The sequence below is a fragment of the Parus major genome, chromosome 2 (genome assembly GCF_001522545.3).
Source record: "Parus major isolate Abel chromosome 2, Parus_major1.1, whole genome shotgun sequence".
In the NCBI taxonomy this organism is placed as follows: Eukaryota; Metazoa; Chordata; class Aves; order Passeriformes; family Paridae; genus Parus; species Parus major.
This window is the reverse complement of record NC_031769.1, coordinates 77,772,834-77,789,914: the sequence shown is the minus strand read 5'-3', so window position 1 is coordinate 77,789,914 and position 17,081 is coordinate 77,772,834. Positions and strand designations below refer to the sequence as shown.

Here is a 17,081-nt window from a genome sequence, read left to right as displayed (position 1 = left end):
CTGTTCCCTTTCCTGCCCCCTTTCCCCTGACTGCCTCCCCCCTCGCCCCCACTGCAGCCTTGACGTCCCCGATCGAGTACCAGAGGAACCACAGCAGTGGTGGAGGCGGCGGCGGGAGCAGCAGCGGTAACAGCGGCGGCCCCAGCAGCTGTAGTGGCATCCCCAGCTCCAGCCGTAGCCGGCCATCCCGGATCCCCCAGCCTGTCAGACACCATTCCCCAGTCCTGGTCTCCTCTGCAGCCTCGGCCCAAGCAGAGGCAGACAAGATGTCAGGTATGTCCATTCACAATCACTCCCTGCCACACTACGACACCCCCTTAGAAACTGGCCTGACACAGTCAGACAGGCACCCTCCCAGTGCAGAGCCGGATGGTCCTCAGAGAGAAGCTGAACAGATTCCCAAGATGAAAGTTATTGAAAGTCCCAGGAAGACAGCAGGAAACATTTCTGGCTCAGCTGATGGAGTCCAGAAAGACTCACGTGGAATCTCAGAGGACAGTCGAACAAGAAACAGCATAGGATCACTAACGCTTGGGAAGCCAAGGCCAGGAGCCATCTCTCCAATGAACTCTCCTCTGTCTACGACTTTCCCTTCTCCTTTTGGCAAGGAAACCTTTCCACCCAGCAGCCCCCTGCAGAAGGGCTCCTTTTGGAGCTCCATCCCAGCATCCCCTGCCAGCCGCCCTGGCTCCTTCACTTTCCCTGGGGACAATGACTCCCTCCAGCGGCAGGTCCACCGCCACTCTTCACACAGCAAGGACACAGATCGCATGAGCACATGCTCCTCGACCAGCGAGCAGTCAGTTCACTCCACTCAGAGTAATGGGGTAAGAGCGGAGCACCTCTGTCCTGCGAGCTCTTCTAAAACCTTCCATGCTCCCCTTCTGTGCGTTGCCATCATTTTCCGTACTAACTTCTGGCTCTCCGGTGCTGTACTGCTCTGAAATAATCAACTGTTCCGATATCTTCTGCACATTAAAAAACCAAGAGTGTCTACCTGTGTGTGTGTATACATGTGGAACATGGCTATGTATACAGACACAAAAGCAACTGCTAACATTAGATGCGATTTCTGCCTCTGCTGAAAATATAGATCACAGGGCTGATACCTACTAACTTGCTGTCCTTGCTTCTTTCGTCTCTAATTTGAAGGCACATAATTAACATGCTGAAGTGTGGCAGCCAGAGCACCTTGGGGTATGCATTGCACCAGCACTGAAATCTGACTTCAGGATTTTGGCAGATTGCCTTGGGCCTTTTTTCCCTTTCACGCACAAATTTGCCACCATTGTCCTGTTGAGTTTTAACTTCGTGGAGACATCTACGTTCCCTGGGCTGCTTGATTTTTGTTTTTTTATTAATTTATTTTTTCCCCCCTCTCAGCCTTAGTTTTTGTATATCAATCTCTTTTTAAATCCTGTGTTTGCTCAAGGAAGCTTTCTGCAATCCACTCAAAACAGGCCAACAAAACCTAGCGACAATAATCCTACTTCTACTACAACCAAAACAATTACCCGCTCCACTTGTCTTTTCTCCTTTGTAAGAAGAACCGGTTTTGGGTTTCTGGAGATTCAACCTCTTAGTGTGCACTTGGTGTATGTGTGCAGAAATCTGGGCCATCAACAGAATCTACGTTCTCTCTAATACACCCACCAGGAAAGCAACAGCATTCATGGGGGCATGTGCAAATACAAAGCAAAAAATGTTGAGGCATTTGCCATGGATGTGGTAGGCAGGTTATGGTGCCTTTCTTTTTAAACTCATGTTTGATTTTTCTCTTCACTAAGCATTGTGTTTATGAATGTTTGTTTTTCCACTCTCTCACAAATGATATGCAATATGAGTTTTGCAAATCACCTAACTGGCTGGACCTTTTTTAAATGCATGCATTTCTTTATAGAACTGTTTAACACACAAAGCTTTCTTGACTTCTCAGTTCTTATACTTACTTTTATAATAGCTTCAGAAGAGAAGAAATTATGCTTTGCATGTTTTGTATTTTCATCCTGATCTTCCATCAGCTTTTTACTTGGTTTATCTCTGTCTTGTGTTTATCTTCAGTCTAGCAAAATGTGATGTAATGTAATGCAAAATCTGGGGAAATTTGAGTATTTTCCATTTACTGCATAGTATGTGAATCAAGATGGTGGTACTGGGATAATAATAATTGAGGTTGTGACATTAAAAAAAGAGGAGGAGAAAGATGAGATGGCACTGAGTTTTCAAAACATTTGGATTTTGATACTATCTCAGCAAAGACACCGTTGCTTGTTTTTATCTCACTGTAAAACGTAATGTTGGAACGCATGTCGTCTGCGTCACAGCTATATGTTCTCAGCTATATAACTCTTTTATTTGGTAACTGAAATCTGAAATGGGCCATAAGACCTCATTTATAACCTCATTTCTAGACCAAGCAGCAGGATTTCACGCCACATGGAATAAGTTGGAGAAAATGGGTTGTGAAGGTTTATTTTAATATAACCATTTGTGTATTTATATTCACGTGCACATATGGCTATGGTCAATACCTTAAGGAAAAATTACTTCTAAGAAGAAAAAGGAGTCAGTTTTGCTAGTTGAGAAATATGGGAGGAATTTTTTACATTTTGTTTGTCGATCCTTCTCTAATCCCATAGTTGAGGTCAGTGACAACCAGAAGTACTTTCAGTAAGAAAACATTACTGTGCAAGAATAATTACTTCCTTGGAAGGCAGAGGGAAAGGCTATCTTTCCATGGTGAGAATGAATTCTGGTGTAAACACATTCTCAAGAACATTTGTCACTTAGTAGTTACCAGACAGTTGTTTATTTAACAGATTTAACTATCCTTGTTGAACATAAGAAATGTTCAGAGTTTATTATGATCCTTCAAGACTTAAATGTCAGAAAGAAATGTTATGTTATAGAAAGGTCAGTCTTGCAGTTACACAAATTCTGCTGCATACTAAGAGACAGTATGTTATGGAATAGGGTGTGGGGCAAGGTTTGAGGCTTAAGTTGATATTGCAGCTTCCCTTCATCTTCCATTCTAAGTCTTAAAAGAAGGAGTCAACAAATCTGCTTTTTCTGATAGAGTTGGTTTTCCTCTAGGTAAAAGAATGTAGCAAGTTGTCATCCTAATTTAAGTAATTATTGAAAATGAGAATTTCTTTGGTTCAGCTGTTCCCAATTTGTCTGAATCACAGAAAGGACTTATTAATACAAAAGGCCATGCAGGCCATTCTCTAAACCCAAAAAAAAAAAAAAAAAAGAAAAAAAAAGTTCTCCCACTGGAAATACAGCATCTGAAATTAATGTCCTTTAGTAGAGTAACAATCCACAATGAGATCTTTCTCCTTGAGCAGCATATGCTTCATCATTTTAATATGGCAAAAAGAAGATTTGAGTCATTCAGTTGAATATAACAGTCCAGCTAGAATAAAATGTACAGAGTCACTGGCACTCCAAGCATCAGGGTGTTAAACATGCTATGAATTAGTAATCTGAGACAGTTCCATTCCAAATGTCTTAATTTCTCAGCCAGAGTCTTCAGAGAAGCACGGGCACAGAGAGATGGAATGACTCGTTCAAGGCCTTTAGCAGATTGCAAGAGAACGCAGTGTTCTGGGCTCCCAATGCACCATGCTGTCAACTGACCCCCACTGCATCTCCTCAATATTTGAGAAATATTTGACAGTTTTGAGAGAAAAAAAAAAGATGTTTTAATCCTGTATTCCAAGCTTTCCAGTGGCTGCTAGCACATGAGTGGTACTAATGTAGTTCTGCTCTATAAGCAATAGGACTACCAGGACATGGGTACTCATTTCCTCCTTCAGCTCAGCTTCTACTGAGGCACAGTGAGCTGAATTCCTTGGCACTGAGTGACCTGAAACAGTTTGAAGAACAGAGACAAAGGCACACACACACTTCATGCCACATCATTAATAGGCCATTCACTTTGTTTTTAACTTGTTTCATGAAAGGAATAATTACTGAGGGAGTAGGTTGTGTAATCTGATAATAGATGTTACACTTCCATTCATTAAACCTCATATAAGGAACAGATGCAAATGGACACAGTAAGTCTTACTTTTGAAAAATAATGATTTCCATTAGGTTCGTGGTCAGGAGAAGGCATTTTGTTCAGAAAGTAATATGATTTTCATCTTCTCAGCTATCATTAGCTTTCCACAAATGCTTGCTGGGGAAATGAGCAAAATCATGAACAGTAGTTGAGAGTGTATGAGGAACAGGGAGCAACACTCATCTATCTTAGTCACTAATCAATTAGAAGGGATTCTTACAGTTTAGTGGGTGTATTTTGACCATCAAATTAATAATTTCTTATTTCAGTAATTTACTTCATCCTCTGCATTTAAAGGAATAATCCTGATCATAAAGATGCAACCAGAGATAAGTCTTGTCATTTTGGGAGATGCTGTCAAAACCCTGTTTTGTTCTTTTGTAACTCGTCATGTTTTGTATGAAGAAGGCCAGTGTCTGAGATCTGACAGGTAGTGCTAGGAAAGGCTACACGTATTTTTCATTGTCTGAGTTTCCAGTGATTATGAGTTAATGGCTATGATTTTGCAACTGAACTTCCAAGACCGTGAAAAAGTGTGCTTATACTAGTAGTAGTTTTGATGCCTGATGAAGATGCAAGGTTCAGTGTCTGAGCTTGAAAGGAAGACAAGTTAAAATTTATTAATAAACTGACTCCTAGTTAAAGGAAATTATATTGAGTGACAGTATTGGGAATAAATTTGTGCAGCAGCAGTACATGAAGATGTTCAAATATCAGACTAATTCACAAGATAAACAGACACAGGCAGCTTTAAACAAGAAAACACTGCTCTTTTCTCTGAGTACAATTTAAGCCAAGTGGTTTAGGAAGGTAATGTAGAGCTGTTTTCTTAATGAGTGTTAAACTTTATTCTCTTTTTTTCCCCCTGCTCTCTGCTTATGATGGATGCTTGCAGAGTGAAAGTAGCAGCAGTAGCAATATCTCCACCATGCTGGTGACACACGATTACACGGCAGTGAAGGAGGATGAGATAAATGTCTACCAAGGAGAGGTCGTGCAGATTCTAGCCAGCAACCAACAGAACATGTTTTTGGTGTTCAGAGCCGCCACCGATCAGTGCCCCGCAGCCGAGGGCTGGATTCCCGGCTATGTCTTAGGGCATACCAGTGCAATCATCATTGACAACCCTGATGGAACCATCAAGTGAGTACCTGGTGTACATAGAAGGGGAGGAAGGAAGGAAGGAAACTTCCAATATAGAGAAGGCTTTGAACCTTCAAGACCAAAAGTTGATGTGATCATGGAGAAATAAATGAACAACAAGCCGAAGGAGTACTGGAGACCTCCCTTAGCAAATGTCAAAATACAAGCTAGTAAGAAAGATCCCAGAAGCACATACTGTTTAATAAAAAGTTACAATAACTTAATCTTCTGGGAAAAGAATGCCTTATCTAAGAGCAGAAATAATTTCCTTTAACTTTTTTACTTAATAGAATGAGTTACCAGTCTAGACACCTTTGTTAGGAAAACAGGGAACATTTGTTGAAATAAAACAAGATTTCAGAGTTCCTAGACATCTGTTTTAAGCCACAAACCTACTAAAAATTGCAGTATGCTAGGAACAACTCTCTCATATCTGCAATGGAAGAAATTATATCAATGTTTGAATTTTGTGTAAAGCATTTGTAAGGCTGAATTTGGTATGGGTTTCATACCAGCTGTTGCCTAGTTTGAATGACAGTTCACATTTTCATATAGAAAGTTTACCATTTGTGCAGTGACTTCAAGGAATACTGAACTTCAGACTACATTACTAGCTTGTTCAAAGTTTTAGCCAAGGGTGGCATCCCTTATGGAATACTTAATGTATTTCTTTTTACTACATTGTAATACATAGAAATAACATTTTGGCATACTTTTCCAATGCCACATGAAACTAGACAGTATAGGGCGTAACAGGGAGTTGAAAAGAATTGATCAGTTTCATGTTCTGTGTTCAGGAAGTCAACGTCTTGGCACACAGCACTCCGATTAAGGAAGAAATCTGAGAAAAAAGATAAAGACGGCAAAAGGGAAGGCAAGCTAGAAAATGGTTATCGTAAATCCCGAGAAGGACTTGCCAACAAGGTTTCTGTAAAAGTAAGTGTTCAAAGACGTAGTTTCCAAAAGAAGTTGGTTTGGGATTTCTTCAGAAGTAGCTTCTGTCAGAACTTCACAGAAAGGAATCAAAGGCAGCAGTGACCTTAGTGGACAGTTTTGGCCAAATTTGAAAGCAGGAAGTTATAACCTTCAAACCCAAAAGCATCATACAAAAAAAAAAAGATACTGCAAAAAAATAATAAAGTGGTGCAGAAATTGTGGTATTCAGATGTTTCTAGTATTTTCTGGGTATGGCTAGCTTTGCCATATCTCTGTGCTTGGTTTTCTACCATTCTAAGTTATTATAAAACTATCAGGACATTAATTGTTTAATTTCTTCTTTCCAGCTTCTCAACCCCAATTACATTTATGATGGTAAGTTGCTTTAATTTTTAAAAGTTTCAGTCAATAAATTTGATCAAAACATTATTTGCTAGTAATGAATTATGTCAAGAACTGAGTGCTTTCTACAAATATATATATATACACACACATACAGGCTCTTTTTAGATAAGATAGAATGAAATACATCATATTTCTTTTTTAAGATGCAAGAATACTTTTTTGTTCACAAGTCCAAATCAACATAAAACACAATGACCATATGATGTGTTCTGTATGGAAGTGAGGCCTTGCTGAAATTGCAAAGTAACAAGGCCAGGAGTTGGAGCTGCTTTATTTTTAATCTTGCACCCTAGGGAACATTCAGGACCTCACCAGTACAGAGGCAGATCAGGGCAAAGATAGTGGCCCATTGGAGTCAGAGCCAAACTGAGATTTTAGCTTAATAGGCAGAAACAAACTTTTTGAGTTTCACTTGTGGAAAAGGGAAAGCACTACAGTGCTTCAGTGGATAAAGTGTTTGTGTTCTCTTTTGCAAAACTGGCTGGATATAAAAATAGCCTAGCTGAGCACTTCCTAAATACTTTTCAGTGGAGACTTTCCTCACTTTCCATAAACTGGGTGTTTGGTTCACCATGGTAGGCTTCAGGGTTATCTGTGGCACAGCAGTAGTGTTCTCTCCAAGTTCATGTAGAGAAAAATTCATTAGCTCTGTAGAGCCCCAGCAAGGGGCCTAATCATGGATGTGCTCCAAGGGAAGGGGATATATACACTTTGGGAATCTGAAGTACTACTTCGTCTAATAGAAAAAAGTGCAAGGAATAGAAGAAATTAAATGTATTTGCTTCAGTTTACCTAATGCCATTATTCTCTTTCTCCAGTTCCCCCAGAGTTTATAATTCCATTGAGTGAGGTAACATGTGAGACAGGAGAGACCATCGTGCTTAGGTGTAAAGTCTGTGGTCGCCCCAAGGCTTCAGTTACTTGGAAAGGTCCTGATCATAACACACTGAGCAATGACGGTCATCACAGCATTTCATACAGGTAATTTGTGTCACTTTCAACAGGAACTGCTGAAACTGGTTTTTTAATTTTGAATTTGCACCCCTTGTGCAGGACAGGGTTTGGCTTTGAGGCATGAGGATACGGTTGCTCTGAGACAGAAATATGTCACCACTGAGATTTTCCAGAAATGTTCCGTAACTTCTTTATATGGCCAGGGTAACAAAATGTTACAATCAGTCAGTTTTTAAAAACAAAATAAAATTAATGTGCTCTTTCTGATTAGCTATTGCAAAAGCCATTGTGGTTGTCACAATGACCTTGTCCTTGAAACAGACCAGCGTGTTGTGACATGCCAGCACTGTGACAGATCCTGCTAGTCCCCTATTTCTGTTAGTGGCTTTCAGATCACACTACAGTGTTTTGCAAAGAAGCCTCTGCTTCCTACTGATGTAACAACATCACTCTTCATTGCTGAAGCGTGGATATTAACACTTTTGTCTGGTTTTAGCTTTGTTGTGACAGAACATAACAGAATAACAGGTAACTCAAACACCAGGAGAAATTGTTATTTTGGAATGGGAAACTGCAGGTTAAAATTTATTTTTTTTTCTGAAAAAGCACCTTTTATATACAGAAAATGTAGTTTAATGAGTAACTTCAGTGTGAAGAAATGTCTTATTTATGAATTATACTCTTAATTCAGAATGAAGGGATCTTTTGTGGTATTTTATACTGTTCTTTACTTCCTACTGCTCCTGCTTTTTCTTTTCACTTCGTTTTTTGTTTGTTTTTAATGGGGAGACAAAGGCAGTGTGGCAGCTTTACTACTGCATCCAGGGCTGTTCTGAGATATGCAAGAGTTAAATTTTCTAGATTTAATTAATTGTTGCTCATTACAGAATTATATCCAGTAAATAATGTTGGCTGTGGCTGACAGATTTTTAGAAATAATCCTGAAATTTTCTTTGAGCTGGGGAAAGCTGTCATCTTCCTATGTTCCTAAAATTCACCTTCTTTTTTCTCCCTGAAATTGTGTGGTGAAGACCATTGCAAATAGGTTTTGGGTTAGTCAGTAAAATGACTTGTAGCAGCTGAGATGAATCCAAAGGAAAGCAATAAGTATGATAGCAGATCTTGAACATACACACTATTGTGAAAAAACAACACAATGTTAGGATTGGATTGAGCCTAGAGGTGAAAAGTGTAGGGAAGACTTGCCAAGTATTCACATTTGTGAGAGACTTACAAATTAAATATGCTGGTGTTCATGTCCATGGCAGATAGTCAAAAGAGAACTACAAATTTATTTCACAGAGGAAAATTTAAGCAGGCATTTAAAGACAAAGCACCAAACAAAAAGGGTGAACAGTGAGAAAGATTAAGGAAGAGCCTGCAGAGTCTTTCTGTTCAGGTATTACCTAGCTTAATGCTGTCGCTGCCCTGGAGCAGAGAGTAAACTTAAGTCCTTTCTAGTTTCTTCCATCATCATTCTCTCAGATTCTGAGGTCTCCAGCATTGTGATGAAGTGTGCCTTTTGTGTTGAAGGGCAAGCCCTCTCCTACAAGGGGTGAATGCTCTGAAAGCACAAATGATTGATGAACTGACACTTCCTGGGAGTCATGGATGGAAACAAACCTTTCATCATTCAGAACTTTTCATCTTTCATCATGAAAAACTTTTCACCTTTCAGAAACAATAGGGATGGAGATTTGTCCTAATATGGCTTCCAAAAACTTGAATAGGTAAAGGAAGCCAGAAGAAACGGGGAAAGCACTTGATTTTTCTAATAGCAGAGCCTGAGACATGGTGAGACAGAGTATCAGTCAGGATGTTTTTCTAGTAATCTATAGGATTTTCCAAGATACTGGATGAATACAGAGTGGTCAGGTTCTGGTGGACATTTCTGATATGGCAGGGCAGGGTTAGTAATGTTCATCCAGAGAGAGATCAGGGCTGAAGAATAGGAAGTATAAACAATATCAACCTAACTTTGCATGATTTTCATAGCTTAAGGTCTGTGAAGTTACTGTAAAGTTAACAGCTGCCGTTGTGTTTTGCAGTGACCTGGGAGAGGCGTCGCTGAAAATCGTTGGCGTCACTGCGGAAGACGATGGTATCTACACGTGCATAGCTGCAAACGACATGGGTTCAGTTTCATCCTCTGCCAGTCTACGAGTTTTAGGTAGGCCTGTCCCTTCCTTCTTCTGGAGCCTAGTTGCAGTCAAAGTACCCATACAACAGTAAAAAGAAAAGCTCAGCTCCTGGGCACCCCTTTGGTAAAGAAGTACTGATAGCAGGCCTTTTTACCTGTAATATATTGCCTGTTTTAGCAGGAATAGATGCAGTTTTAGGATGTAACTGATTAGAGGTTCTTACACACATTCCACAGTACTGTCAACATGCATTCACTTTGCCACTTCTAGCTCAAACACACTGATAAAATCATGTTTTCTCATCAGCATTATTTAATTCAGTCTCGGTGAATGTTACAATGCTAACATAATTTCTAAAGTGTACAGATGAGAAAAGAGCAGCATTACTTTGTAATTTATTTTTCTCCTTTGCTTGAATTGTAAAGCCACAATGTTTGGGAGAGCGTACAACTAGTTCTTGTCTTTGCATCACTGATCTACAGTTAAACTATTTCAGTACCTGAAGCAAGGCAGCCTGAATGTTTGTGAGGAATGAAAAGGAAACGTGCACAGATGAAAAGATGCCGGTGTTCTGGGGGCATACAGCAAAGAGAAAAAAGATTTTTACTTGATGTGTGTGATGACAGAGTGATAAGTTTTGGTGTGTGTTCGTACATTCACTCTTTCTTCTCCTAAGTGTTCATAATTCTCCATTTTTAGAAATAGGGAAAATAGAGACAACAGGATCACAGTTTTTCTTACAGGGCAGTTCATAATAATTGATGCCATTGGAGTCTTTTAGTCTGTTGTAAGGCATATATATTTTTCCATTGTTGAAAATGAATTAATAGATATTAGCACAATGGCTCTATCTCAAATTGACTCGCATAAAAAACCCCAAGACATGAAGTGTCCCAGCTGATATGGGGACTTCTGTAGTTGTCCTAAACCTGTTCAAAATATAGTCTTTCTTCCCTTTTTTCTAAGAGCTTTACTGTTTTCCTGGAATTTTAAACCAGACTGTAAAAGATGTGATCCTTTCACATCTTTTTGTGTGAAATTTTTGTCTGTTTATATTCAGTGGTGCCACTTTGAGCTCCGCCTATTGGCAGCCGCAGGAAGTGCCTTACTGCCAACATTCTGAGGTGGTGATTATTTCAGGCACTTCCTGCTCACTGACCCGAGACAGACAGTAGCTAAGCCCTTGGATGAGTGTGTTGCAATATATAAAAAAGGCTGGAAGGGAAATTTTGGTCTTTATACTAATGTTTCTTGAAAAATAAGAGTTGGTCTCTAAGGTAGCTTCTACACTGCCTTGCCACTTTTTGTTCCAGTGGCAAATGTATTATGGAATATGAGGTATAATGTAAGATGTCTTTTCTTTTTACTGTTTTTTTACTGTTTTCCTCAGCTTGCTAAGGTTACTCATTCCTGTACAGACAGTTCCCACTGTAAAATGAATTGTTTCCACTATAGAATTTGTTCGACTGCATTGGCCGGGCTGCCCTGGTGTACAATCCAGTTTGTCCTGTTGCCACCCTGTGTGTCATAGGGATTAATAAGATGGGGTGATTCCCCTCATAGCCAAGGGATCTGAGTATATTAAATCTTGGACATACTGTCCTTTTGTTTGTTTGTTTGTTTAGGTCCTGGAAGTGATGGGATCATGGTAATCTGGAAAGACAACTTTGATTCCCACTATAGTGAAGTGGCTGAGCTTGGCAGGTGCGTTCTCTATGCTGATCTTCAAAGCTGTCTTATCTAAAAATACTGACTTCTCTTTCAAAAATTAACTTCTTCTTGATAAATACTTAATGTATGAGCCTAAAAGGCCAGAATTTTGTTGGATTAAATAGAAGTGAGGAAACAAAAATTTTACCAAGACTAGGTGGCATTGCATAAACAGAATGCAATTAGGCTGAAGTGGTATCATAGATGAAGGGATTTTTTTTTTTTTAAGCATGCCTTCATGGCTTCCATAGTGGAGTTCTCCTAAACCTTCTTTAGGGAATGAAAACAACAGACAGAAGAAGTCTGAAAATGGGAAAAATAAGTCATGTAGAATATACAGCTGTCCAACTTAATGATGACCTTTGAAAGCTGGTTATTACTCTGACAAGTTGTCTGCAAGTGTGATATAACAGATCTCTGTCAAGTTTCTAAAGGCACAGTTTTTAGTGGATGCATGCACTGAAAATTCTCATGCCCGTAACATTCTCTGTAAGGGTAACTTACTGGAGATCTAAAATTAGATCTCATGGAGTATATCTTTCAAGTAAAAGTATGTCCTTATTGAATCTCTTGGTTAATTATTTCCTTTCATTGTGTGTTCCAGGGGCAGATTTTCTGTCGTTAAGAAGTGTGACCAGAAGGGAACCAAGCGAGCAGTAGCCACTAAGTTTGTGAATAAGAAATTGATGAAGCGAGACCAGGTTACCCATGAACTTGGAGTCATGCAGAATCTTCAGCATCCCCAGCTCATTGGCCTTCTCGATACCTTTGAGACCTCCACCAGCTACGTACTAGTGTTAGAAATGTGTGTGGACTCTAAATTACCTGTAAAATGCTAAGTTACCTGTAAACCTGACTTCTTGGGGTATTTATGGTGGTTTATGAATACGGAGCTCTAAAATGTCAAAGCAGTTTGAAACCACCTAAGTAAAATACTGCAGTTGTCTAATGCTGTTACTAAAATGTTGACTTTAATACTTAGAAGGAAACAGAGATATGAAATTGGCATGTGGATGATTATCTTAGTCTGAAGGTATTTTTTCATCAAATGGCCACAAAAGTGAATTAGAAATGTTGTGATCAATGGTAGCTTGATGTGAAATCTCTTCATACCCTAGTCCTCAGTCTTGTAATTTCTGCAGGCTACAGTTACTGCTGTAGTCTGTAGCCTCTTAAGTTTTTTTTTTTCCAGTTCTGATGCATGGATTAATCCAAAATACAACCCTTGTAATTCTAACAGGGCTGACCAGGGTCGCCTTCTAGACTACGTTGTGCGATGGGGAAGCCTCACAGAAGGGAAGATCAGACTCTACCTGGGAGAGATTCTGGAAGCTGTGCAGTACCTTCATAACTGCAGAATAGCACATTTGGACCTAAAGGTGAGGTGTTAGTGGGATTCTGGGCAGTGTGCATCATTCCAGACATAAAAATCTCTCTCTTCTATAAAACTTGCAGCTGGGAACATAGAACTGTGAAATGCTTTGAGAGTTATGAAGGATATGGCTTGGGGCTCCATTCCCAAATGCTTTACATCACTCATAGCCAGTGAAGCAGAAATTCCCCATGCTTTAGGATATCCTTATAGATCACTTGCCCCGTGTGGCCCTTTATAGCTAACACGAAGTTTTACTTGATTATTTATTTATTTATTTTCTGATAAACTTGCAGAAGAAATCAATTTCTTTCTCAAGAAGCATAGTGTTTATTGTGAAAGAGACTGCTTTTCCTCTTTTGCTGCAAAGATGTTTCTCATCTTTGTATTTTGAGGGCTGTGATGTCTACATGAATGGTGCCTCTTTGGGCCTTTGTTCTTCCCTTTGTGTGTTACTTGAGCCACAAGAGTTTGATGCATTCCAGTAAAAAAGCTATGTGAGAAGGTCTTAATATAAATATTAATAAAAAACTTACTCTTTGCACTTTTTTTTTCACCTGTATATGAATAATAATTTTAGCATTGACAAGTAATCTTTTAGGCAGGGTCTCTTTAGCCAAATGGGGTCATGGTGAGAAAAAGCAACCTGAGTCTCTTCCCTCCATGGACTTCTGTTTTCCAAGCAGAACTCATTTTGGGTGTTCATACCATTAATAGTGTGCTATACAGAGTTCACCAGTACTTTTTCTGGTCTCACATACAGATGAACTAATTAAAAACTAGTTGTAGGTAAGTTGCTTGTACTTTGCAGAGATTACAGCTACAGCAGCAGTAGCTTTAAAAACAAAACTGTATAAATAATTCCACTTTCAGCTCACCAATAACGGGGCAGTTCTCTTGAAGTCATGTGCATCCAACAGGATCTTCTGCTGCCATAGTTTCCTAACAGGGTTTGTCTTCCATCTGTGCAGCTGCATTACATGAAAGAGTTGCCAAATAAAGCTGGATTCTGTTGAAAGCATCATGTAAATATCTACAAAGTCATCCAGTCTTTAAATGCAAGGGTTTTGTTGTCTCTGTCATAAAACAAATGGAGCAGTTGCTTTATTCACCCTCTATTTGTAATTGCTGTTCCCTAAGCTTAAGTTTTGAAACACAGTTCCTGTGAAGCTTTGCAAAGCTGCTGTCATAAACAACTGAAGTATCAACTGGCAGGACTATATTTCCTGCAAAAAATATAGTGCAGCAGCTAAAGTACATTAATCGCGTGTTGCAATAGGCAAGAACCCACCTGCTGGTTGTTCTGGGGAAGCCTTGTTTAGACTGCCTCAGAGTTTTGCAGAGCTGGCCTTCTGCAGTGATCCTTATAGAGTGCAGCTACTGATGTTCTAGTGCTGACCACACCGGGCTGGGAAGCAGTTAAGTTGGAGCATTAAATGTGTGTTAGACTGACTTGAAAAAAGACATTTTAACTTTTGTTTTTATGTTTTCTAGCCTGAAAATATTTTGGTGGACCAGAGTTCCACTAAGCCAACAATAAAACTGGCTGACTTTGGAGATGCAGTCCAGCTCAATACCATGTATTATATCCACCAGTTACTTGGAAACCCAGAGTTTGCAGCTCCTGAAATTATTCTTGGAAATCCTGTTTCACTCACTTCAGATGTTTGGAGCATTGGAGTGCTCACTTATGTCCTTCTTAGTGGCGTCTCTCCTTTTCTGGATGAAAGTGTAGAGGAAACTTGCCTGAATATTTGCCGCTTAGACTTTAGTTTCCCAGATGACTACTTCAAAGGAGTTAGCCAGAAGGCCAAAGATTTTGTATGCTTCCTACTTCAGGATGACCCAGCTAAGCGTCCCTCGGCTGCACTGGCCCTCCAGGAGCAATGGCTGCAGCTGGGGAATAGCAAAAGTGCTGACAGCATTGATATATCCAGACTGACTTCATTCATTGAGCGGCGAAAACACCAGAATGATGTTCGGCCCATCCGTAGCATTAAAAACTTCTTACAGAGCAGGCTCTTGCCAAGAGTTTGACCTTGCTTGAAGTTCTCTCTCATTCTCTTTCACCTGCCAATCAATCAGACTGGAGATGGACTCCTCCTGCCAATCAATCAGACTGGAGATAGACTCCTTCTGCCAATCAGCTGTTGACTTGAATTTTGAGGAAAGCAAACCCCAAGCCAACCAGCTGCTAGTGAATGTTCGTGTGCAAATGCATTCCACGGGGACCCACGCAGGGTGGTGTGGGGGACTGGAGATGCAGACTTCACGGGGGTGGAGGACAATAGCACTGTACTCAGCAAAAAGCAGTCACAAGCGATACAGCAACAGTATTTTATTCAGGTTTCTGCAAAAAAAAAAAAAATAGTTTTTTTAATAAACAAGAGTTGAATTTTGCAAGTGAACTTAGCTACCGTTTTCATGATTTATTCAAGGAAGAAATGCCTATGTTTAAAGCATTGGTGTTACACAAAAATCAGATCATGCCTGGAGAAGACTCACCAAAATGGCTGCCCATAGGTACCGCCTCCATTTATAACATCTGGTTTTCACTTGGTCCTAGAGCTTTCCAGTTGCCTCGCCTGTATGTATCTCACGTAGCAGTGCACTGAGATCAGACTCTGCTTTTAAGTGCATCCAACCTCAAAAGATTTTGCATACAAATAGAATGAATTGTTTTGCTCTGATAAAATGTAGGCCTTACTTGTATATAGACTGTTACCTGCCTTCGGTCTGTAATTTTTTTCCCCCTCCTCTTATCCTTTTTTCTCCCCTCCTTCCTAAATGGTGGTATACCACTGTGCGGGTCTTCAGTTTGGGTCAGTAGTCACTGTCCCACCAGAAAAGAACCTTGGGTTGGTGCCCAGCTTGCTGACCCAATTGTCAAGCAGTATACAGCAGGATAAAATACTGTAAATGCACTCATTTGGGATTTTGTTTTCTTTCATATCATGTGCAATGTTGTGGCTTTAACATTTTATGCAACTATTTATGAGGACCTCTGTTGTAACTGTAATAAATATATAGAAAAAGCACATACTTAGTACGGCGAGCTTTATGGTTTTGTTTGTGTGATTGGGGGTTCTGGGTGGGCATGGGTGGGTGTGTTGTAGCCCACTGTAATTTTTAGTTTAAGATGAGGGTTAGCATAGAATTTAGTCAAGACTAGTCAGTTTTAAGGATTGTTAAAAGGAAAAAAATTGAAAAGAGAGAGAGAGATTAGTATCCCAAATGTCAAACCAGTTAAGAAGTAGAGTGACACTTTTTAAAATTTATTATGATATTTAAAATGCCAAAGTCTGACTTTCCCCAAATCAGTCTCAACACTTAACTACTTTTTAGAATTTTCAAATCTAAGTTTTTTTACTTCCTTCTGTGAAATGAACAAATTAATCTTGTGGTCTTTGGTGAAGAATACATTCGGAAAGTAGCAGTCAGATGAGGAGAATTGGACATGTAATGTAATTGTCTTAGTAACTGTTTTTAAGGTTGAAGTAATATTAGCGTGAGATATTTAAAAAGAGATGGTTTTCTGTGCATCACTGAGTTCATGTGGGTGTGTTGTCATCTATGTTTGTGTGAAATGCCATGTTTAAGGAAACCAAGCCGACATCCCACAAGAGTTAGATATATGGGTTGTTAAGCCATAACCTAGCTTGGGTTAGTTTTGAGCTTTGTGGCTTCCACTGTATCCTATTTATTCTTTTTGTTTTGTTTTGGGGTGGGTTGTTTTGTTTTGTTTTTTGGGTTTTTTTGTAAAGTTGTACAGAAACTTTTTAAAAGAAAACAACTGACTTCGAAAACTGGATGTGTATTCGTACCAACCTCATATCATTATGTTTCTGTATTATTTTCCTTTATTGTTTTAGTTAAATTTTTTGCTTTATTTTGCATGTATATTTCTTTGTACAGTGACGTTACATGTTTACACAGTATGACATGATGTAAATATTTTATTTTGCCATCAGTTATTTTGAAAAAAATTAAACATATTTGACATAATTGTCTGATCTCTTGCTTTTAAGGAGTTTGACAGTTTAGGTTTGGCTATATTTTAATTTGGCTCTGTATTTTAAAAACAGTATGTTACTTTATTGCCATAAAATTAATTTTAAATTGCAATGATGTATCTTTCCTTCATGACATACAAAATAATATTTGCCTTTGCTCTAAGTGTTGAGTGCTTTGTAGTGTCATGGATGCTTTTATATAAAACATGCGTAACTCTCTAACTGTGGAAATGTATTATGGTCTTTATTAGCTAGTAAATTTTAAACAGTAGAGTTTTCTACCAGATGTTCCCAGTAAAAGACCAAAGGATCATATTTCAGTTTAGTATTAAGCCGGGGAA

General features: G+C 39.2%; 1 protein-coding gene across 3 annotated transcripts in view; it reads left to right on the top strand.

Annotated features, from left to right (window-relative positions):
• Positions 1-16,850, top strand: part of TRIO (trio Rho guanine nucleotide exchange factor) — a 242,519-nt gene extending 225,669 nt beyond the window's left edge. The window contains exons 48-57 of one of the 3 annotated variants that reach the window (XM_015617789.3): positions 58-827; positions 4,962-5,209; positions 6,007-6,145; positions 6,493-6,520; positions 7,369-7,531; positions 9,553-9,674; positions 11,271-11,349; positions 11,960-12,160; positions 12,596-12,734; positions 14,222-16,850. In XM_015617789.3, the coding sequence (XP_015473275.1) occupies positions 58-827; positions 4,962-5,209; positions 6,007-6,145; positions 6,493-6,520; positions 7,369-7,531; positions 9,553-9,674; positions 11,271-11,349; positions 11,960-12,160; positions 12,596-12,734; positions 14,222-14,764 (2,432 nt within the window). In that variant the 3' untranslated portion in view covers positions 14,765-16,850. Of the gene's footprint in view, positions 1-57; positions 828-4,961; positions 5,210-6,006; positions 6,146-6,492; positions 6,521-7,368; positions 7,532-9,552; positions 9,675-11,270; positions 11,350-11,959; positions 12,161-12,595; positions 12,735-14,221 lie in introns of those variants that run through there. The other 2 variants (XM_015617790.2, XM_015617791.2) reach the window with 2 other exon arrangements.
• Positions 16,851-17,081: the final 231 nt, after the last annotated feature.